Genomic DNA, 21073 nt, shown 5'->3' with positions numbered 1-21073 from the left:
TGCAGCGGCGGCTTATCAGATGCACTTGCATCGAGAACGCGTCTGTGGCGCGCTTTCCTTCGTCATCGCTCGGTGCCTGTCAACCTCAATGCATCGCTGATTCACCGCCCAACGCCAACGCAGACGAAGAGTCACCGGCTCTGTAGACATGTATTGCCATTAGCCACCGAAACCTCGTGCTGTACCATACCCACTTTGCTGCACGTGGAACCAGCGACATCGGATTGCGCGCTAAGCAGCGGGACGCCACATTTGGACCTTAAAACCATGGACCCTCAAAACCATACCACGAGCACCGAGGCTGAGCTTGAGTCTTTCCGCCAGAGATGGAGAGAAGAAGTCTCGGCCCGAGCCAAGGGCAGGACGCCAGTAGCATCTGCGGCTCCAGCGAGGACAGCAGCTCCATCAGCGATTAAGCCCCTCGCCTCAAAGGGCACTGCGCCGGACGCAGCGTCTCATTCCCATGCACGCCAGCGCAGTCTGGAAGAGGCAGATGAAGTCACTCCCTATGTTCATGAGGATCTGGGTGACAAGCAGCATGGTCGAAGGCTGGGTGAAACCAGCGCCCAGACCGCTGCCATTACATCTGCAAGCAAAGAACCAAAAACTGCATTAGACCATTATGAAAAGGCCGTAGAACGTGAAACACAAGGAAGCTTGGGCGATAGCGTGAGGTTATACAGGAAGGCTTTCAAGGTAGGTCTATGTCGTAGAACATTGCTCTAGCCATACACTCACATCTTGTAGCTCGACGATGGTGTGCACGAGAAGTACAAAGCAAAGCACTTCCCACCATCCTTCTTCCAAAACAGACCCAAGCCGCAGGCTAGCACCCCAGTAACGAGTGCAGCACCGAGACCGCAGGATCCTAACCCCTCTGATGCGCCGGTAACAGTACCCAATACTGCCCACCACTCCCTACATGGTCTCTCAGCTTCACTCCAGACTCTACTCGCAGATTTCTCTACTCTGTCTATAAGCGGAGAGCCACCACCAACAGATCTCTCTCCAGCACCACCATGTCCCATCGCCGCTGTTCCTGAGGAAATCATTGTCCAGATCCTGGGACATCTGGCTGTACAGGACCTTGCAGCATTCGTCCGCCTTGCGCAAGTCTGTAAACGTCTAGCCTATCTTGTCAGTACTGAGGACCAGGTGTGGAAGCGTATCGCACTAGGACATGAGTATGGTTTTGCGGCTATGCACTACTCCTATACCTGCCAGCTTGACGGCCGACCACTAGGAGACGACGAGGAAGGTGGCTTCGTTCTCGGCAACAACTCCGACACCGAGGACACTGCTTCTCGAACCCCTCCATCTCCGGCATCCATCACTCAGATGCTTGTGCCATCACCCTACCCCACCTTCCGTACCCTGTTCCGCCGCCGCCCACGCATCCGCTTCAACGGCTGCTACATTAGCACGGTGAACTACCAGCGCCCCGGTGCGGCTAGTACACTGAGCTTGACGTGGAACTCCCCCATCCACATCGTGACCTACTACCGCTACCTCCGCTTCCTGCGTGACGGGACATGCATCTCGCTCCTCACAACTTCCGAACCAGCCGATGTAGTACCCTACCTCTACATCGAACACATGCACAAGAACCACGGCAATCTTCCATCCGCGCCGATGAAAGATGCGCTCTTGGGTCGCTGGCGCTTGACTGGACCCGAAATGCCCGGGATCGACGACGCGGAGAAGGAGGGTTCACTCGTCATAGAAACAGCGGGCGCGACGCCAAAGTACTTCAACAAGATGATCTTGAACCTTAGCAATGCAGGGCGGCAGGCTAAGAACAACAAGTTGACATGGCAAGGATACTGGAGCTACAACCGGCTGACAGATGACTGGGGTGAGTTTGGGCTCAAGAACGATAGGGCGTTTTATTGGAGCAGAGTCAAGAGTTATGGCATGAGCTGGGACGAGGGGGGCAGGAAGAACGTGTAGATCTTGGCCTGTGAGAAGGTCTGGAACTGGTGATTGTTGTGCTATGTACTGCACCATGTACACCCAATCTAATGGGATGGGTCGTAATCGCAGCTTCCATGCTTGCTCAAGTGATTGTCGTTCGCACGTGGGTGCTCTATGGCTCAGCATGACAACGCGGCAGAAGCGCAGATATCCATAACGGTGCTTCCAGTGAGCAAGGTAAAGGGACTGCAGCCTGGTGAGATCTGCATACGCGCTCAGCGTTCGTCGACAAGTGGTGTTGACAGCATTGCTCTCGTCCTCTGCAGTGGGATCTTTATGTCGCATCTCCACCTGCGTTTGCTGCCTTGATCAGCCTATCCTTCCTCCCCTCCTTCCACGCCTTGTCGAGTGCTTCGAGCTTCCCGCCTAAGATCTGCACGTTACCAGGCTCGAGCATAACGACCGCTCTTCGCACATCGACGTTGCGCAGCAATAGCTTCACACCCATGTTCATGTTGGTGTTGAGTCCGTCGATGCCTCGAAGATCCAATGCATAAATCTGATTGCCTTTCGCATCCTGCAGTAGTAACTTGAACGGGCCTTTGCTTTGTGTAGGCGCAGCAGCTTGACCGGAATCGTCGTTCTCCGGCTCAATCACTCGAATAATCTCTCGTCCTTTTGTCGTCTCGCCGCGCTCTCTTGCCTCGATTGCTTCGACCTGTGACCAGCGCGACTGTCCAATGTCTTCAACATCAAGCACTTGACAAACGATTGGTCCAGCAAGGGGGCGGGACTGGACTGTACCTCTCAGCACGTCGTCTGGAAGCAGTGAAGATGCTGGCTGGCTCAGTGACGTCGTTATATCAGTTGCAAGAAGACGAAAAAGGCATGTCTGCTTTAATGCAGCAATGGCTGTGTTTGGACGCGTAGTGGAGAGGAAGCTTTGCAGCCAGGCAGGTTTGGGGTGAAGGTGCCTCGATGCGAGGTGCTGCATTAGCTCCGTTGCGGCATTACCTACCATACTGGCGATTGTTTGGAGTGCGATATATGACCATTGATGTTCACAAAGCGTGCAAAGACGCGTTGCGTAAATGACGTGGGGAGCTCTTTCCAATGGCGGCCTTGGCAGTTCACACCGAGCGCCAACGTGATACATCACCCTCCACAACATCCATCGTGTACCGGACGCCTCGAAACTTCTCAAAGGAGCTCCACAATGTCGACTATAGCTTCGCCTCGTCCTAGCTCCTCTATACGTAGCCCCTCTTCCACACGCAACTCGTTCGATGGCTCCGCAAGACCTCCGCCAAATGCGCGGCGTAATCGCGCAGCGCTTCGAGACTACTATGGAATCAGGAACGCCCAGAAAGAAGCAGATGCCAGAATCTCAGAAGAGCCGACCAGGACTGGGCTGGGTCCAGAGGAGGACGAAACCTTGACAGAGCTGGATGCTGCCGACTTCAACGCCGAGGCCTTTGTGGACAGCTTGCTTGCAAAGGAAGGCTTGCAGGGCGTGCTGAAAGTGGAAGCCGATCTTGTATCACGTATGAAAAGCTCGTTCGTTCAGCATGCTGCACCCTGCTGACGATATGCAGAGATACGGAATCTCGACAGCGACCGAAAATCACTCGTCTACGACAACTATTCAAAGCTGCTATCTGCGACCAGCACGATTCGCCGAATGCGCGGGAACATGGACCCCTTGGCACCTACTACACACACACTTGGCCCAGCCATCTCGCACATTGCTGAGACTGCTGCCTCGCTCTCGTCTTCTATGCGAGGGCTCCAGAACAAACCAGAAGGCTTGGGCATCGACATACATGTGCAAGGAGAACCGATGGAGGACGAAGCAGCTACCAAAAAGCAGATGCAGCAAGAGACTGTCAGATGGGTGCTGGGTACGCCAAGACGTTTACGTGATTTGATTGATCAAGAGCAGGATGAGCAGGCTGGAAAGGAGTGGGAGGAAGTCAGCAAGATCCTCGACCAGTGGAGAAACGTCTCTGGTGTTGAGGATCTCAGAGCAGCATGCGAGAGTATTCTGAACGAGGACGCAGAGTCAGATTGAGCCCAATCTCAACTATGGGCCATCTACGTCTGGCTGTCTGACCCCTGTCCGGATGACGGCTCTACATATAAGAGCTGACAGCGACGAAGCCTTTGGTTTTTCCAACACGAGCATCAAGGTCCCATCCCCAGCCTTTCGGATACCAAGTTCGCAAGCCAACTGCGGAGGTCCGACCATATGATTGGTGGAACAACGGAACCAGGATCCTACATTTGATCATGCCGAATCCAGCATTATCCACCTCCGGATAACTGTTCGAAGGGTACGTCACATGGCAAGAAACCTTTGCTGATCGAGTAAGGCAGCTGCATCTCGGACGATTGTGTGCTTGAAGCCTTGGCTGGATCTGCGGTTCTGGTTCATGATAGGCTCTGCATCTCACCAACCTCCTCACATGTCGGCCTCCTACTCCGCAATGGCTTGGCTTCTACCCCACGGCTCCCACTTCCCGGACTACCGAAAGCATAGTAGCTCTTTGTGGGGTAGTCTGGGGAAGCTTGCAGCGGAAAGCTTTTCCAACGTGCAGGCTAAGCTTGGGAGAGCTACAGCTATGGCTCCCCTGACGAAGGAGCTGTCGAGCTCGGCCTGTGTGCGATTCAGCGACTGTCCCATGATGTATATAAGCAGTCGCTGGTCGTTGGAGTTAGTTGTGAGAGAAAAGTAGCTATCGTCCATCAATCCGAAAATGTTAGCACTCACGACGTCGTCTCTAGCTGCTCTGTTGTTGCTCGCTCCTGTAGCATCGTCAGTATCGGTCGCTGAGAACTTTCTTGAAACACTTCGCACACCACGTCCGTTCCACGCCCTGCCCTCACCAAACCGGAACAGAACTTGCGTAGCCGAATCTCACAATGACCTCAAGACGGACGACGCGGAGAACATCCTTCAAGCAGTTCAAGATTGCAACGATGGCGGCCATGTGATCTTTGCCGAGAAGCAGACCTACACAATAGCCTCTCCCTTGAATCTCACCGGCCTCTCCTCTATAGACCTCGACATCCAAGGCACCCTGTCCTTCCCAGCAGACAACCTCACATACTGGCAAGCCAACTCCTTTGACCTGCAGTACCAAAACGCGACATCCTTCTTCATCCTCGGCGGCTCAGACATCAACGTATACGGGTCCGGCGTGGTGCAAGGCAACGGGCAAGCATGGTGGGACGAATACGTCAACAACAAGAAGCTGAAGCGGCCGGTGCTGTTCGCCGTGGTCGGACTGCAGGGCGGCAGCGTAAGCGGCCTCAAGATGCGCAACTCGCCCTTCTGGCACAACATCATCGCCAATTCCAGCGACGTCGTCTACTCAGGTCTAGATCTATTCTCGACCAGCAACAACGGCAACTTCGAGAAGAACACGGACGGCTGGGACATCTACCGCAGCGAGCGCATCACGATTGAGAACTCGACCATCACAAATGGCGACGGTGCGTTTTGCCCCCTTCCTTCCACATCATGCTTCACAGGACTGACATCTACAACTAGACTGCGTATCCTTCAAACCAAACAGCACCTCGATACTCGTCCAGAACCTGCGCTGCAACGGCACGCACGGCATCTCCGTCGGCTCGCTAGGCCAATACCCCTCACGAATCGACTACGTCCAAGACATACTGGTGCGCAACATCACCATGTCGCATTCGTCCGAGGGAGCGCGGATCAAAGTATGGCCCGACGCGTACTCTGAGAAGTCCGCGGCCCTGACCGGCGGCGGGGGGCGGGGCCTCGTCCGCAACGTCACCTACGACGGCATGGTGCTGGATGACGTCGACTACGGCCTGACGATCACGCAGTGCTACGGGCAGGACGACGAGGAGGAGTGTTTCCAGCACCCGAGTAAGCTGAACATCACGGATGTGACGTTCCGCAATATTCGCGGCAGGACGAACCGCGTCTTCAGCCCTATTGTTGCGCATCTTGTGTGTTCGAGTCCGCTGACGTGTTGGGGGATCACGGCGGAGAATGTGGATATCCGGACGGTGAATGGGAGTAATCTGGTCACGTGCAGGAATGTGGATGAGAGCCTGTTGGGAGGGCTGAACTGTACCGGGTGGAGTAAGGGGTATAATCCTGCTTAGACGTATCTGGTAGCCATGGGAATGAGTCACTTCTTCACGCCCCACGTATCGCCTCCCAACCCGACTACTTTGCCTTCTCCCTCGAGTTCCTGCAATAGCGTCGCGACTTCGTCCTCGCCGAATGGGAAGCCGCCTACGACCATCATGCGCATCATCATGAGTATACGCTTGACGGGCATATTGCCCTGTGCTGTCAACATGCCGATGATAAAAGCAGCGTAGACGTCCTTCTTCTCGTTGAGCAAGTCCTCTTGGCTCCGCACAGCAGCAGGCTGCTGCGCTGCTTCGACGGCTGCCATCTCTGCTGCTGCGGCTGCTGCATCCTCGTCGGCCTTTGTTTTCGAACCGGACGTTGGCAGCGTCTCGATGATGGCATATGTGTCTGGCCCTGTTTCTCGCAACACTGACTTGCCTACCCAGAACGCTGCTGCTTGGCGTACGAGCGACTCGTCCATGTCGAGCATCTCCTCGAGCTGGGTGACGTTTCTGCTGATGCCCTCTCCGCTCTTTGTTTGTTTGGCTGCGATGTGCGCTTCGTCGGCTTGCGGCTGGAACGCATGCACGACGCTGACTTGCCAGGGCGTCAAGCCTTCAAAGTTTTCGGTCCGGTCTGCAAATTCAAGTGTGACGGAGCCGTTACCCAGGGCGTTCATCCAGCGCAGTTTCCGCATGCCCTTGATGCGGGAAAAGTTCTGGCCGTACTGTTCTTGCAGGGCGGAGATCTCGGCGGGGACGCGGAAGTCATCGTCGCGTAGCAGCGGCCAGAAGAAGGACGATAGGATTTGTGCATTGAGTGACGGGCCTGCAGATGCGGCGGCGGCAGGTGTGGAGGGTGCGGGGTGAGCAGGACTGTGGGCAGGACGACGAGGTTGAGGGGTTCGTGGGTGTCGGCCATCTGGTGTTTGTGGGTTCCTGGAATGGGTTTCGGGAGTGAAGAAAGCTTGACTAGACGATGAGGTTGTGGCGGCGCGGATGGAGGCGTTGATGCGCTTTGAGTCCAGGACATCGCGGAGCATAACTTCGCATGCTTGAAGGTTGTTGTCGCCCAGACGCATCTTGATGAGCTCGAGCAGTCGAATCTCTTTCTCGTACTCTGGGTCCTGGCAGCGGAGGAGGTGGTCGCCGAGGATGTTCTTCAGTTCGTTGATGAAGTCATCGCGCTCCCACAGCGTGAGAAGGAACCATATGACGTCTTCCACCTTTGACTTTTTGTAGTCAGGCGAAGCATCCTGTGGTAGCGGCTGCCAGTTCATGTCGTTCCAGTTCAGCTCCTCGTCTGCTTCCTGGCCAAGATTTGCAAGGGGCTTGGCCATCTCGCTGGCGATCTCGTATGACAGCTCGCTGTTGGAGGAGAACTTGCTGCCTGTCTCATCCGACAGGTCGGTGAGCAGACTCGATATGATGATCCGCGCTGTGTCTTCTCGCTCCTTCAGGTACCGTCGAATCGGCCTGGCGACTCTTTCGAGCAGGACACCTTTCGGCTCCAGCTCATGAAACGCGCGGATGATAGAGATGTAGATGTTGAGGATGTATGTTGTGGTAGCACCTGGGTGCAGCAACCGTCGTGAGACCTGCTGCGAGAAGCTCGAGGTGAGATTTTGTTTCGCTCCCGCAACTTTGAGGTAGTCTTTGATGTCGAGAATGGCGCCCAAGCTCTTGTCCCAGTTGATGACAAAGTCGAAGAGATTATCGACTCGAACGCGTCCCAGCCTACCTAGCGCCATCTCCTGCCATGAGGTCACCTCGGTGGGTAGTATAGTGCTCTGCTCGCATCGCAAGCACTCCAGCACGAGCTCGATCAGTGGGCAAAAGCCATCGCGGATCCACAGCTTCAACTGCGGCACGACTGACTTCCTCGAGTACCAGTCGACCTTCAGGTAATGGCTGTTGACGAATGAGTCAAGCAGCTTGTTCGTCGCATGAGCGAATGCCTTCTGCGCAGTCTCACCACCGAGACCAACGCGCTCTAAACCCTGCAGAAGCGTGGTCATCTGTTGCCTCAACTCCGGCGTGTCTTCTGGAGCAGCGCTGGGCTGCACGCCGTCCTGCCGTGTGTGTATGCGGAACAACCTGCACCCGGCATCGTACAGCACATAGCTCAGCGTCTTGGAGTAGCGGCGCGGTGTGATGCAATGCGCAAACAACGCATGCACATCTCTCCTGAACTTCCACTTGGCATGCTCGGCCGCATCATCCTCGTCCCTCCTTGTCGGTCTCGTCGGCCGTACCGTGGCACTCGCATTCGCCTGCAAGAACGGGAGCACGTGCTCGTTGAACGGCTCCAGGTACACGTTCTGCACCTGCTCCAGGACCGTCTGGCTCTCGTCGAGCACATCCCAGCTTCGTGCAAGCTTGACCTCGTCTGTCCACAGCTCTTCTAGCCCCGGACGGACGTTGTTCGCAAAATGCAAGCGGCACTCATTCGTATACCACTCCAGTAGTCCCTCTTCGCCGTGCCGCGCTCCATCCTCAACTCTACCCTCGCCCACGAGCAGATAAACAAGCGCGTCCTCCACCTCGCGCGTCCGATGCAGGATTCGTGGCACGGCAGGCACTACTTTGTCCAAGCTCAAGAATCTCGTTGCGCAGCTCCATGCTATTGTGCGCTTGACACTTCGGTGTTGTGTGTTGTCGTGCAGCTCGTGCTGTCGCGGTATGTAAGGGCTGCCAAAGGACGCGCCCGGCGCCGTGAAGCCCAAGTCTGGTGTCGCGACGGGCGTGGGGGTTGTGTGCGAGAGCGAGAGAACGGGGAAGACGGAGGAGAAGACCAGGGTTGCGTGGTCCATGGTGGGCTGCGGAAGAGGTGCGGACCCCCGCTTCGATGGCGGTGCTTACGCGGTTGTGGATAGAGGGGGGATGATGGTCGTGGATGAAGGTGTGCGCCTGGGGACTGTGGGATATCATTCGTGCATCGTGAGGACTGTGTTTGGTTTGCGTGTTTGTTCGTCGCGGTTGCCGGTGAACTGGACGCGCCTATCGATACGCGAAAGCACGTGGGCTTCCTTGCACTGGCTATAGTTATGCATTGGCCCATCTTGTGTTCTCAGGTGCACTGCATAACACTCTGTCCTATCGCTCGACGTATCCACAGTGCATGTAGAGTTACAGTCGTACTATCGTGAAACAAAGCCAGACCGAACCCCCCCAGAGGACGATGCCTCCCTTGGTACGCCAATCTACGCCGTCGTTGCCGCTTGTTCGGTGTAGGAGATGCAGCATAGTAGCACAAGAAGATCCCGTTACCTCCTGCCCTCCAGGATGAGCCTCTCTAAGGCCTCAGCACACCATGCCTCCTCCTAAACGCTTCCACTCTCTCTTCGTAGAACAGAATCTCGCGCACCCTAAGCTTTGGGCCCCTATGCTCCTCATGCATGAATGATTCGTCGTCGCTGTCTGCCTCGTTACTTTCGCTCGCCTCGCTCTCCGTCTCCTCCTCCACAGCAAGTCCCGCCGCCCCGTTGTCGTCGTCATCATCCTCATCTTCTGTCGCCTCGCTCTCGTCATCGCTGATCATGGCTGGATCGTGGCCCACGTAGCCATGCGCGCCCGCTCCACCCTCGCCACTCATGCTATCGCTTCGTAGGTCGTAGTTCGTCGGTCGATTTTCCAGTATCTCAAAACACTTGTGGGTGAGGCCCATGTAGCAGAGTTCAATTTCTGGGCGTAGGTGCACAATGTCGAGAATTTGGTAGGCAAGTTCCCGTGGGTCAATATTGTTACCGTGCGCGTGGTCGGCGATGAAAGGGATGTAAAGGGAGCGGATGTGCGGGATGAAGGGGAGGCGTTGGAGGAAGTGATGCTGCCGAGCTGTTAGTACGACCACTCTCGTCCAGCGCAATGTAAGAAAGAGACCTACCCAGTCCTTGTAATCGATCGATACGGCCAGCTCTCTCAGACTGCTCATTCTTCCGCTCGTGATGAAAGTCAGAATCTCGTGGTTCATCATCCATCGCCGCCATCTCGAACTCGTGGTTGTGTGCCCATCTGGTCCCTTCTCACTGCTGTCAATCATCAATTTCTTGAGACTTGCTTTGTGCCTTCGCATTGGGCCGCGGTATATGGCGTCTACTGTCACCGTAGACGAGTATGAGCGGCCTTCCTGCAGGAAAAGGACCTCGAGACTGTTTGGTGCTAGCGTCTCTTTGAGGAAGGAAATGAGAGATGGCGAGACCGTGTTGGTGTGGATCCGCTTCAAGTTCAATTGGTACTCAGATCGGAGCGTGTATGAAGCCTTGAAGGCTTTCGATGCAGATGGCGATCCAGGGTAGCCAGTGCGTGGGGTATAAGTTCGTCGCAGCACCTTCCACAGCTGTTCGTGGTTGCTGCAGTGTAGTAGCGTCAGAGTCGAAAGAATTGACCAGTCGAACGCCCTCCGCAGCACCGACACAGAGAGCGGTATGCGTTCGAGCTCTAGGACCTCCAGTTTCAACTTGCCGTTCAGCAGCTCTTCCTCCTCTGATGTTGAAGTAAATGCACCACTCCTGGCGTTAGCCGGCTCCGAAAGCTTCCTCGTTGTCGCCGGGCTAGCTGGTAGACTCTTCGTTGAAACAAATGATTCAGCACTGGCTGGGAGATTCTCGTTGAACAGGCTGATACCCTCTGTGATGGTCGATTCCTCCATTGGATTCCCGAAGTGATCCACATCCTGCTCAGAGTCTCTGTCCTGGATCGAAAGCGATGCTATGGAGGGTAGAGGGTTCGAAATCGTCGGCTTGACAGGCGTTGACTTGACCGCACAACCCTGCGATCCACTTACACCAGGTTTCTGAGGAGATTCTTCAGAGTGACGCATGTTGTGGATCCGGCCCACAAGCACACCGAGCACACCACCCAGTCTCTTTTCGCCTATCGAGCTTGCTGCCGTTGTTGTAGCACTGTAGTCAACTTGATGGAGCCCATCACCATCCCACACTGTGACCCAGTCCCGTTGCTGCGCGTGGGGGGCGATGCCGACACGGAGCTCCCGCAGTTTCTTCTGCGACCTTGCAATCAAGATGCTCATCTCGTCTAGATACGGCAGCTCGTCGATATCCAGCACGCTCAAGCTCTTCAGCGGCGGGATGACGGAGAAGGTAGGATGTTCGATGCGTTCCAGTGCTGTAATGCTGTTCGCTGAGAACGGCTGAGGCGGAACGATCGGGGGTGGCATGGAGCCTACGCCGCTTGGGTGCGTGGCGTTTGGAGGAGCTGGCAGATTCGCGTTGTTGAGCATCATGGGCGGGGCAGGTGGAGGAACAGGCGCATCGATTGTGTTGTCGTGCCAGCGAATCCACAGACGCTCGAGGCGACAGTCATCGCCATCGGTTCGGCCAGCGAGACTGGACAGCGCTAGCCACACGTCGCGCAGCACTCCGGTAGGCATGTCCCAGACGAAGGTTTCCAGGTTGATCATGCGTGCAATGGCAAGCGCAACCAGCGTTCCCAGCATCTTCCCGCTCTCCTTGGTGATGACATACTCCTGCACCCAGGCTTGCGGGCCGTTGCCGAGGGAGAACTTCTTGGTGAACTGGCCGTAGTAGTTGCCGAACCGGCGGCGGGGAATAGGGTAGGGCGTCGAAGCTTGGTTGTTCGGGGCGGGCACGGCATGCTCGCGGTAGCGTTGGTTCTGGTGTGGGAAGCAGTCGTCTCCCATGACGAGCGTTGCGAGGCCATAGGTAAGGGCGTCGACGCCGGAGCGTGGCTCCATGTGGGTGCTCTCGTCAGGCCAGACAATGTCGAAGCGCGAGTATATGCATGGGATGGCGAGGCGGTGGAGGGCGGTGTGGCAGAGAGAGAGGGACGTCAGGTCGTTTGTGTGCGGAAGCTGTGGAGGGCCATGGTCAGCCCGTGTTGCGGCGGTGATGGATGGAGTGCTACGGTGGTGTGGTGGGATGCGGTGCAGGACGGCGCATGGCAGTCTACACGTGCGCCCACGCCAGACGTACCTGGTGAATGATTTCCCTCAGCACGTCCACGGGCAGGTCCAGCAACCGCAGCGGGCGCTTGGCAGCCTTCTCCTTTCCTTTTGCGCTCGGTGCATGCTGCTCTGGCCTCGCGGGCTCCGCTGTGGGGGATGCGCCGGCGGCGTTGGGCACAGCAACGTGGCTCGGCCAGACATGGTCCGGCCCCCTCTGTGTCGCAACGCCCTGGACGCCATCTGGCGACGACGAGAGCGACTGTGCAGTGTCGTCGTCGAGCGTCAACGGCGACGAGGTCCTGGGGCTAGCGGGTGTGGAGAGTGGAGAAGCCATGTCGCTGTCGTAGCGCTGGGATCATGTCATGGGCGGCCGGGAGTGGAGCGCCCTCATCGGAGGACGGGTGCCAGGCAAGACTTCACCTCGGTCGCAGCGTGGCGCGAGCAGTTGCGTGAAGGAGTGAGGCTGACCGTCGCGTTGTTGGTCGTCGCGGTTGCCCGCCCGCTGGCCAATCATCATCGGCGGCCAACCGGCTTTGCGGCTTTGCGGCTTTGCGATTTTGCGACTTTGCGACTTTGCGGCTTTGCGGCTATGCGGCGTTGAGCGCATTTACGAGGCGTTTGGCCCCTGGTGCAACAACGCTCTTCCTCCGGACAATCACCAGCTGACACGTGCACGCCTCAACCTGGTCAGGCACCAACGGAGCCCAGCTTGATGCAACACGCACAACCTCATCGCCCTCCAATCCAGGTGTCTCAAACAAGGTGGATTGGATCGCTTCCAGACAAATGCCTCCCAACACCAGCTGTCCTGCCGTCATGCAATGCCCTTGATCCATGCAAGGCACTGCATGCCGCACTGCGTACCACCCGATGCAGATCCGGAGACGCCAACGCCGACTGGGGTATAACCATGACAGAACCACAAACCACCATCCACACGCGCCGTCCTCTCCATGTTCACCGAAAGATGCCCACAAATGCTGCCTTCAAATTGCCTTCCTCTACGCTCGTGTGTAAGGGAGCGCCGTCTGGCCACGCTCAGGATCCGTCATGCGGATGATCTTCACGTCCGAGTCTTGCTGCACGTTGTTCATCGATTGCGGCGTGATGAAGATGAACTGCCTCCCGATCGAGCGTCTCGCCGCTGTGATGATCATGTTCATACTGCGGTCCCGGTTGACGCTGTCCATGAACACGTCAAACTCATCCAGGCAGCGGATAGGCGAGCCCATGGCATCCCAGAGCGAGAGCAACAGACACACCGTCGAAAACGACTTCTCGCCGCCAGAGAGCGTTTTGGTCTGCCTGCCGCCCCCTGACTTCTCCATGCTATCTGGTTGCACATGGATGTCAAGAGCCTGGCTTCTGTGATCAATCTTGAGCTCGCCGCGGAACTTGCGCTCCGCAAGCAGGTAGCTGAACGTCACACGAGCCCGCACCGAAATTCCGGAGCGGAACTGCTTCCATCGCTCTTGCCGGTGCTTCAGAGTCCTGATGAGGTGGTTCTTGATGTTTCCGATGCTCTGGTACTCGTCTGTGGCCTCTTTGTGCGCTACCTTGGCCTCGTTGGCTTTCCGCAAAAGGTCCTGCTGAGACCCGCCCAACTCCTTCTCCGTATCGTGCCTTGTTTTCTCAAGTCTTCGAAGCGTGTTGACCAGGTCGTCGTGGGTTTTGCCTCGCGGCACGGCAACGCGCTCAGGTGCCACTGGCCTGGCTTCGGCGATTCGTTCGTCAACAATGGCTTGTTTCTGAACACGCTCATCTTCCCACAGCTTTCGGTTCTCCTCAACGGCTTGAATCGACTCCAGAGCCTTGTTCTTAGCTTTGAGTGCATCTTCTCGCTTGCCTTGCATTGTCCTGACTTTCGCCTGCGCCTTGGCCAGCTTGAACTGCAGGTCCTCGACTTCTTTTTGCGCAGCGTCCAGCGCCCTCTTATTGATGGCATTCTCGTCGCCCAGCGAAAGCTTCTTCTCGACCATGTCTTCATACACGTCTTCGCATCGCTTCTGGTCCTCTTTAGCAGTAGCCAGCTGCTCTTCGAGCACCTCAATGGCAGCGGCATCGGGCGTTGCATCACTCAAGTCTGCCTCGAGCCTCTCCATACGATCTTGGGCTTTCTGGAGCGCGTGCTGGAGCTGCTTCTTGAGACGTGAGTGGTTTGCTTCACGAGCTTTGCAGGCATTGACTTGTTCCAGGAGGCTCTTAGACTCTTGCTGGGCGTCACGCGTGGCACGCATGGCATGCTCGAGTCGCTCTTCCTCCTGCCTTGGAGCTGTTTAGCGAAGTCGTCAGACAGAAGTTGGCAGGCATACCTGATCTGGTCCTCTTTGTCAACCTGCATACGCAACTGCCCTCTGTATTCATCGATCGGACTGTTGTTGACACCGCCGCCTCCCGTGTAATTTATCACACGGCCACGTCTTTTGTCGCCGTTGGAGAACGTAAAGCACATCTTGACATTGCTGCTCATTGGTCCTCGGTCGGCCATGAATCGCGCGCCCTCGTCAGAGTTTGGGATGAGCACCGTTTGTTCGAAACCTTGATTGATGATGAATTGGTTCCGCACAAGATCGTTGTCAATCTGCAAGAGGTCAGTCATTCTTAGTTCGCAACGTGGTTGTGCATGCAGCGCGTACATTTAGTGCTCTCATCCAAGTCATCAGAGACTTGTCCGGCTCGTGTCGGGAAGTGTCGATACGGTTTTTGCTCCCTATGAAAATGGGCGATTGCCTTCAGAGTTAGTTGATGCATCTGCGCGTGCAGCTCGTGCCGACTCACCATCCGTTTCTTCTCATCAATTCAGCCAGGATGGTTTGGTCCGGTTTGCTCGTTACCACAAATCCGTTCAAAGCTGAACCAAACTGCTTCTCCAATATGTAACCCCAATCTGCATTTACCAGTTTGACATGGCGTCCAAGAGGGCCCACTGGCGCTTCGCGAAACCTGCTGTCGCTTTCGATAGCGCGAAGTAGCTTCCGTAGTCTATCAGGATTCTGGTATGCAGTCATCCAGTCACGGCTGTCTCCTCGCAGGTTACGAATAGTTGCTCTGATACGGTCTTCATCCTTTCGGACACTTTCAGCCGCTTGATCCGCCATGTACTGCTCTTGCCGTGTGTCCCTTAGTTGCTTCTGGAGTTCTGGAAGGTTTGCGTTGTGCGTGGTGTATGTTTCTGTCCTCTGCTCGCAGTCCGCTCTGGCTTCTTCGAGCTCTCGCTGCTTCTCGGCGTAGAGCCCATTATCAGCCTCGGCTTGTCGCTGCTTGAGCTGGGCTATCTCAGCGGTCAAGTCAGTGACTTGTTTCCTCTTCATGGTTATGTCGCTGCGAGCTTTTCTTTCGTCAGACTGCAGGTTGAGCATCTCTTGTCTCACAGCCTGGAACTTCTCTTGGCATTCTTGCACTGCCTGCTGCTTTGGTTCCATCTGAGTTGTTGTTTCGGTAACATCTTCCTGCGCGCCTGTGACTGCTGCGTCTGCACGTTCGAAAGCAATAGACGCGTCATTCGCTTCCGCAGTCCTTGTTTCAATAAGACCATCCAAGCGTGTGATCTCAGTCTCGACCTCTGCCAGCTCCTCTTCGTCCTCCTCCACTTTCGCCCAGGCTGCCTGTTTGACGAGCTCGCGCTCTTTGCTACGCATCTGTTCAAGACTGCCTGCGCGTTTAGCCTTGGATACCAGAATCTCCATCTCCTTCCGGCGACTGTCGATAATCTCCTTTGTAATCTCTTCCCGACTATTCATCAACTCCAGCGAGGACTCAATCTGCTGGTAGTCTCGGTGGAGGGTCTCAAGCTGCGTGCCCGCGAGGAAGAACTTGTACTTGTCTTTTGGAGTAGAATGGTTTAGGAACTGCCGTGCCATATCTTGTGTGAGTACGTTCATTGGGTTATCAATCTGCATGGAGAATGCGTCCATGATGTCTTCTAGCTCTGCCTTCTTCGTGGTGACAATCTTGTCGTTTTCATCCCTCAGCTTGAAACCCGAAGCTCCAGTAACGGTGAAATGTCTCTCGACAGAAATCGATTTGCCGTACAGGTGGGGTTTGAATGCCAGCGGACCCTGGTTCTTGATCCGGACGCGCACGCTGCTATGATCCTCTCCTTCTTTGATTAGGCTTTTGAGGTTCTGCGCACGGTTGGTGGCCGTCGCTTTACCACCCAGGCAAATCTGGAGGGCCGTGAGCACTGCGCTCTTTCCACTACCGTTGTGTCCAATGATGAAGTTGATCAGAGGCCCCAAGGTGATGACCAGATTGACGTGACACATGAAATTGACGCATCGGATTTCCTCGATGATGCCAGAGTCGGTCGGCACGTTCTGCACATTCTTGCTAGCACCAAAGTCCTTCTGGACCTGCTGCGTAGCCCAGATCATCTGGTCGTTCTCGCGGGTGGCATCCCGTTCGCCGTCGTCGCTGTCGTCCGTATCGTGGACACTCGTAGATCGCTCTTCGTCTTCTGGCGGGGATTGTCGTGGCCGTTTGTTCTATGGCTGTCAGCCCTTTCACAGTTAAATGATCGCAGCCAGCGTACGCGACCGCCATGTCCAACGCCGCCCACCACGTCTATGCCGTTGGTAAGAGCGCGTGGACGCTTTGCAGACATGACCGCGGCCATGTTGCGGGGCGCGAGTGCTGAGCGCTGACGTAGACGGAGTGTTGCAGTTGGAGTAGAGTTGGGGAGGTGCAGCAAAGCGGACGCGTTGACGGCGCCCCACCGACCAATCACGCTAACGGCGAGAGCAGATCAGGACTGCAAAGAGTGCGACTGTTTTACGTTGTAATGTCGCATGCCTTCCATTCCAGAGGACCAGCCTCGTAGATTGAACATGTCCAAATCCCTCCGGCTTCCACGTGTGATACGCATGTTGTTGTTGACCACGTTGAGACATCATCAAACATTTGCACTCTGGCGCGCTTTCACGTGATCGCGCGAATCGTTCGAAATGTACACTGGGATGAATCGGAAAACGCTGTCTTTCTCACTGCTTTGTTTTCTATCGAAGCAGCTGTGGTCTAAGTTTTGTCTCTCAACTCAAGGCCTTCTGGGTATATAATCTAACAAAGGTGGTACGGGGCTCATTTACTGCCTAGATAGAGGATATGCAAAGTATTCCACGAAAATCGAACCGCTATGCAAAGTGAAACCAAAAAGCGCTGTGCCTTGGTTCACATGACCACCTACAACATGTCAGTTAATGAATCACACGGAACTCATATACACAACTTACACAATCCTTATTCTGGGGCGCCTGCCCAATGCCCATTTCGTCAAACGTCTTCGGGCCTTTGCCCGGTGGTGCAGCGGGTGCTGCAGCTTGAGGTTTGTTGACCTGTGCAGGTGCAGACGCAGGCGCAGCTTGCGGAGGTGGCCTTTGCTGTTGCGTAGGTGCTCGCTGAGGCTTAGGCATAGAATCTTGACCAGAAGGTCGACCCGCAGAGCCTGGCCTTGATGACGGACGTGAACTCTGTCCTGGTGTGACAGTCGACGGCCTGTCTGTACGCATAGAGTTTGTCCTGCTTTCTTGGCCCGGCTGTACTGTAGAAGGTCGGGTATGCTGTCGTAGCTCGAGTGGAGCGACATAGCCAATGTCAGCAAGTGTGGGCGCCTTCTTCATCCCTTGCCCTGGTTTCTGGAGCTTGTGTCGCCCATCTGGAGCACTGTAGCCAACATCAGCCGGCTGGGCAGTCTGAGGGCGATTGATCTCTGGACGCTGTGCGCTTGGACCGCCGGGTTGTCTGTAGCTTCCAGGTCCGCCAAGCGGTAGACCACCGCGACCTCCACCTGGAAGAGGACGCATACCGCGGCCGCCGGAGTTAATCTCGTTCACGCTTGAATGAGGACGGAGAGGAAGAGGGCTCGTATGTGATTCTGGTCCAAGTGGAGGTCGGCCACGTCCGTAGCCATCGCTAGAGGGGTATATGTTGGGGTTGATGTTGAAGGCGCCCGATGATGTCGGACGAGCGCCGGAGGCTCGGACCTCAGGTGCAAATCCAGCTGCCATCGGGCGTGCTGAGCCAACCCGTGGCGGGCCGTTGTCCATGGGGTAAGGCGCAGCGGTCGAAGGGCGTTCGTATGGGGCTGGGTTGGCTTGTGCGTTGAAGATTGGGGGTTGGTCGGACACTGGGTAAGGAGTCGTGGTATCGCTTCGGGAGTAGTCTGACGGGCTGTTGTCGTTGATCGATGGTAGAGCAGGAGCAGCGGGCTTCTGCAGCCTTGCTGGTCGCTTTCCGCGCATGGAACCGTGTTGGGACTTGATCCTATTGATCGCAACATTTTCGTGATCCTTCTTCGAAAGTGTCCGCGATGTGGACAGGCTCTCTATCCGCGCTACTGCGTCCTTGTTGCCATTGAGCTCGGCCTTCTCATACCACTCCATAGCTTTCTGTAGGTCAACGGGCACATGCATGCCAATCTCGTTGAAGTAGCCCATGGCAAACTCGGCGGTCGCAAGCCCAGTGGCTGCAGCGCGTTGCGCGTAGACGTACGCCAACTCCTCGTTCTTCGAGAACTCGCCCTCGTGCCCGCAAAGAAACCACTTGCTTATGGCCATATCTGCTTCTGGCTCACCTTGGCGTGAAGCCAGTGCGTTGTAGTGCAACGACAAGGTAGGGTTGAATTCGCAGCCCAAGCTGCAAAGCTCGTACGCAGAGCCCATCTTCAGCTGGGCTTTGGCAAAACCAAGATACGCTGCCTTCTCAATGTTCTGTCTAGCGGCTTTCTCATCATATGGCAAAAACACATCAGGAACCTGGATTTGAGGCAGTTCTCGCGACTGCAGCATGCCCAGGACGTATGCGCCCTGCGGCGCATTCTCATCCGCAGAGGCCGCGGCTGTTCGGATTAGCTGAATACCCCTGGCATAATCTTGTTGCTGTCCATGTTGGCCTAGCAGGGTCATCATGCCCAAGCGGTAGTTGGAGGCGGAGTCGCCTTGCTCTGCACCGGCCTGGTAGTGCTGGAGAGCCCGGATAGGATCGTTCGATTGCTCGAACTGCATGCCCATGCGGTACTCGGCTCGCGCATAACCCTTCCCAGCCGCGCGAGAATAGCACCTGAAAGCCTCCTTCTTATCTGCTCGCATACCAAACTTGCCGAATTCAAGCCACATGCCTCGCATGAACGCAGCCTTCGGGTGGTGTTGATCTGCCAAGAACTGAACTACGTTCATTGCGTCTGCACGCAGCTGATGCTCGATCTGCGGCGTCGATGGCCGGGCTCCTTGCGTCTCGGAAATCCGCAACTCATGCAGCTGTGCGGCATCCACGTATGCCAACGCGTCTTGCGCCCATGCCAGCTGCATCTCAGGGTCGTTCGAGTTGAGTACAGGCAGTCGCGCATTCTCGAGCACTGCCTCTTTCTCATCGTCGGACGGCGGCACGTTTGGCGGGCGGTTCGGAAGCTTGGGGAACGGCGAGAAGTTGGGCGCGTCGCCGGTGTGCGCGAACTGATTGTAGTCGTGGGATGGTTGCCGGAAGTCGTTGTGGGGCTGCACGTTGGGAGGCCCTCGAAAGGCGGAAGAGATGCTTGCATGTCGCGCCGGCCATTGCTCTCCGTTGCCTGGCGCAGACCCGTCGTGGAAGCTCGAGTGCCGTGGCGGGAAGCCTCCGTGCGATTGATTGAAGTCCTGGGCAGGCGACATCATTGTGTTTGGGCTGCGCGGGCCGTTGGCCTCGAGTTCCAGGTAAGCAATGTTGTCCTGCATGTTCTCAGGCACCTCGGGCATTATCCTAAGCCGGGAGGACTACGTCAGCACGCGCAATCTCACGGCGCAGCTTGTAGGGGTCAGACGAACCGTTGCGGCGCTGGCGAAATGACTTCAGGCGAAGGAGCCGGCATGTAGTAGTCATCGAACCCACCGGGGACGAACGTCGCCCCTAGCTGAGGCTGGCCGGGTTGGTGGTGGTAGCTCATGTCGCTGTGTCGCTGCTTTCGGTTGGCGAGCACGGGGTCTTAGGAGAGCAGGTGTTAGCCCGCGTCCAAGAAGAGAAGTCTTAGCTGCAGTCTCCTTTCAAGCTGACGACGCTCTTGCAGGGCGATCATGGAGGTTGATGAGACCTCATGACGCGCGGAGCAGGAAATGACCGTACTCACCTAGCGGCGGGGTACCTGGCCCTGAACGTCTCGCAGTGACCACGCCACGCTTCTGGACCGCTTCGTGATGTGCCGTATTCCGTAAAGAGGTACGCCTATGTCCGGCCGTGTGGGCTGCGAGATGACAGTCTCCAGAGAGGGCGTAGATTCCGTGAGCAGGAAAAGAGGGCGGCACACGTCTGATTGTGGGGCGGTGCAAGAAACCGCAGCCACAGGGAGAGCCTCGAAAGTCGAAACACTGGCAAAGGCCGTTTCCCACTGAAACCGAGGCTGGAATGATCGCAGGTTCAAGTTGCTAGCATGTCTAGTCTGGAGAAGTGGAGACTGTTGACGTCGATGCCCAGCTAACGTTCTGAGATCGGCACACGCAAGTCATATATATGCAAACGAACAGCGAAAGCGACCAGAAGATGCTGGTCGGCGCGTGCTTACATAGTAGAGCTCACGTTTTCTATATTTGTTTGAGCTTCCCGTTGGCGCGCGTCGGTCACAAGTGCTGCGCCATCGAAGCTGTGGACCAACGTCCGCCCCAAGCCACCGGATCCGGCTTGTTCTGAATCAGTCGCAGAATGTTGACCTATCAGACATGAAGCATGCTGTTGACCTGAGGCGTACCGGTACTCGTCATGTGGGACTACTGTAGCCTGCATGTCGTGGAGTCCAGCTTTGGCTTGCGTCGCTACTTTGGGCTCAGGATTCCTGATCAGGCAGCGGCAGACATGAATCTTCATTCCCACTCAGGACAAAGTGTGACCTGGCGATTTCGCTGCATTTCCGGTAGCACTGCCCGAGCGTTTGTGCCTCCGAGGAAGACAACAGTGCTGGTTGAGTGCCGCCCTCTCTGCACCACATTGGGACCGTCTGGGGGGGAACAGGATTTGGTTGGGGAGATGCATACTGCCACCGCTTTCCCAGGGGAAGAACGGTCAAGGAACAGCTCGTCCATGGACAGTAAACTTCATCTCATTCATCTGTAAAATGCGCGCTCGTGAACACAGAAACCGACCCAAATCCAACCCTAGGGA

At 56.1% G+C, this 21073-nt stretch overlaps 8 protein-coding genes across 8 annotated transcripts, besides 3 other annotated features; 3 read left to right on the top strand and 5 right to left on the bottom strand.

Moving 5' to 3' along the window:
* Positions 1 to 267: 267 nt before the first annotated feature.
* EKO05_0009626 (uncharacterized protein) lies at positions 268 to 1950 on the top strand (the record flags this gene model as incomplete). Its single annotated transcript, XM_038942421.1, has 2 exons — positions 268 to 696; positions 748 to 1950. The coding sequence occupies 2 exons, from the start codon at positions 268 to 270 to the stop codon at positions 1948 to 1950; spliced, it is 1632 nt and encodes a 543-aa protein (XP_038795011.1).
* A 298-nt stretch (positions 1951 to 2248) lies between these two features.
* On the bottom strand, positions 2249 to 2935 carry EKO05_0009625 (uncharacterized protein; the record flags this gene model as incomplete). Its single annotated transcript, XM_038946902.1, has 1 exon — positions 2249 to 2935. The coding sequence occupies one exon, from the start codon at positions 2933 to 2935 to the stop codon at positions 2249 to 2251; it is 687 nt and encodes a 228-aa protein (XP_038795010.1).
* Positions 2936 to 3130: 195 nt separating this feature from the next.
* Positions 3131 to 3985, top strand: EKO05_0009624 (uncharacterized protein; the record flags this gene model as incomplete). The annotated part of the gene is made up of 2 exons (XM_038942582.1): positions 3131 to 3458; positions 3510 to 3985. 2 exons carry the CDS (start codon positions 3131 to 3133, stop codon positions 3983 to 3985), a joined length of 804 nt encoding a protein of 267 aa, XP_038795009.1.
* Positions 3986 to 4670: 685 nt separating this feature from the next.
* On the top strand, positions 4671 to 6060 carry EKO05_0009623 (Galacturonan 1,4-alpha-galacturonidase; the record flags this gene model as incomplete). Its single annotated transcript, XM_038942744.1, has 2 exons — positions 4671 to 5409; positions 5468 to 6060. 2 exons carry the CDS (start codon positions 4671 to 4673, stop codon positions 6058 to 6060), a joined length of 1332 nt encoding a protein of 443 aa, XP_038795008.1.
* Positions 6061 to 6086: 26 nt separating this feature from the next.
* On the bottom strand, positions 6087 to 8846 carry EKO05_0009622 (uncharacterized protein; the record flags this gene model as incomplete). The annotated part of the gene is made up of 1 exon (XM_038946901.1): positions 6087 to 8846. The coding sequence occupies one exon, from the start codon at positions 8844 to 8846 to the stop codon at positions 6087 to 6089; it is 2760 nt and encodes a 919-aa protein (XP_038795007.1).
* Positions 6332 to 6380: a tandem repeat.
* Positions 8847 to 9328: 482 nt separating the features above from the next.
* On the bottom strand, positions 9329 to 12290 carry EKO05_0009621 (uncharacterized protein; the record flags this gene model as incomplete). Its single annotated transcript, XM_038942622.1, has 3 exons — positions 9329 to 9859; positions 9917 to 11863; positions 11985 to 12290. 3 exons carry the CDS (start codon positions 12288 to 12290, stop codon positions 9329 to 9331), a joined length of 2784 nt encoding a protein of 927 aa, XP_038795006.1.
* Positions 9517 to 9566: a tandem repeat.
* Positions 12291 to 12484: 194 nt separating the features above from the next.
* Positions 12485 to 12552: a tandem repeat.
* A 405-nt stretch (positions 12553 to 12957) lies between these two features.
* On the bottom strand, positions 12958 to 16571 carry EKO05_0009620 (RNA helicase; the record flags this gene model as incomplete). The annotated part of the gene is made up of 5 exons (XM_038942551.1): positions 12958 to 14221; positions 14269 to 14537; positions 14593 to 14686; positions 14735 to 16440; positions 16488 to 16571. 5 exons carry the CDS (start codon positions 16569 to 16571, stop codon positions 12958 to 12960), a joined length of 3417 nt encoding a protein of 1138 aa, XP_038795005.1.
* A 551-nt stretch (positions 16572 to 17122) lies between these two features.
* EKO05_0009619 (uncharacterized protein) lies at positions 17123 to 19868 on the bottom strand (the record flags this gene model as incomplete). Its single annotated transcript, XM_038942597.1, has 3 exons — positions 17123 to 17134; positions 17185 to 19684; positions 19750 to 19868. 3 exons carry the CDS (start codon positions 19866 to 19868, stop codon positions 17123 to 17125), a joined length of 2631 nt encoding a protein of 876 aa, XP_038795004.1.
* Positions 19869 to 21073: the final 1205 nt, after the last annotated feature.

The sequence above is a fragment of the Ascochyta rabiei genome, chromosome 17 (genome assembly GCF_004011695.2).
Source record: "Ascochyta rabiei chromosome 17, complete sequence".
In the NCBI taxonomy this organism is placed as follows: domain Eukaryota; kingdom Fungi; phylum Ascomycota; class Dothideomycetes; order Pleosporales; family Didymellaceae; genus Ascochyta; species Ascochyta rabiei.
Note: the sequence above shows the minus strand (reverse complement) of the source record. Positions and strands in the feature narration are given on the sequence as shown.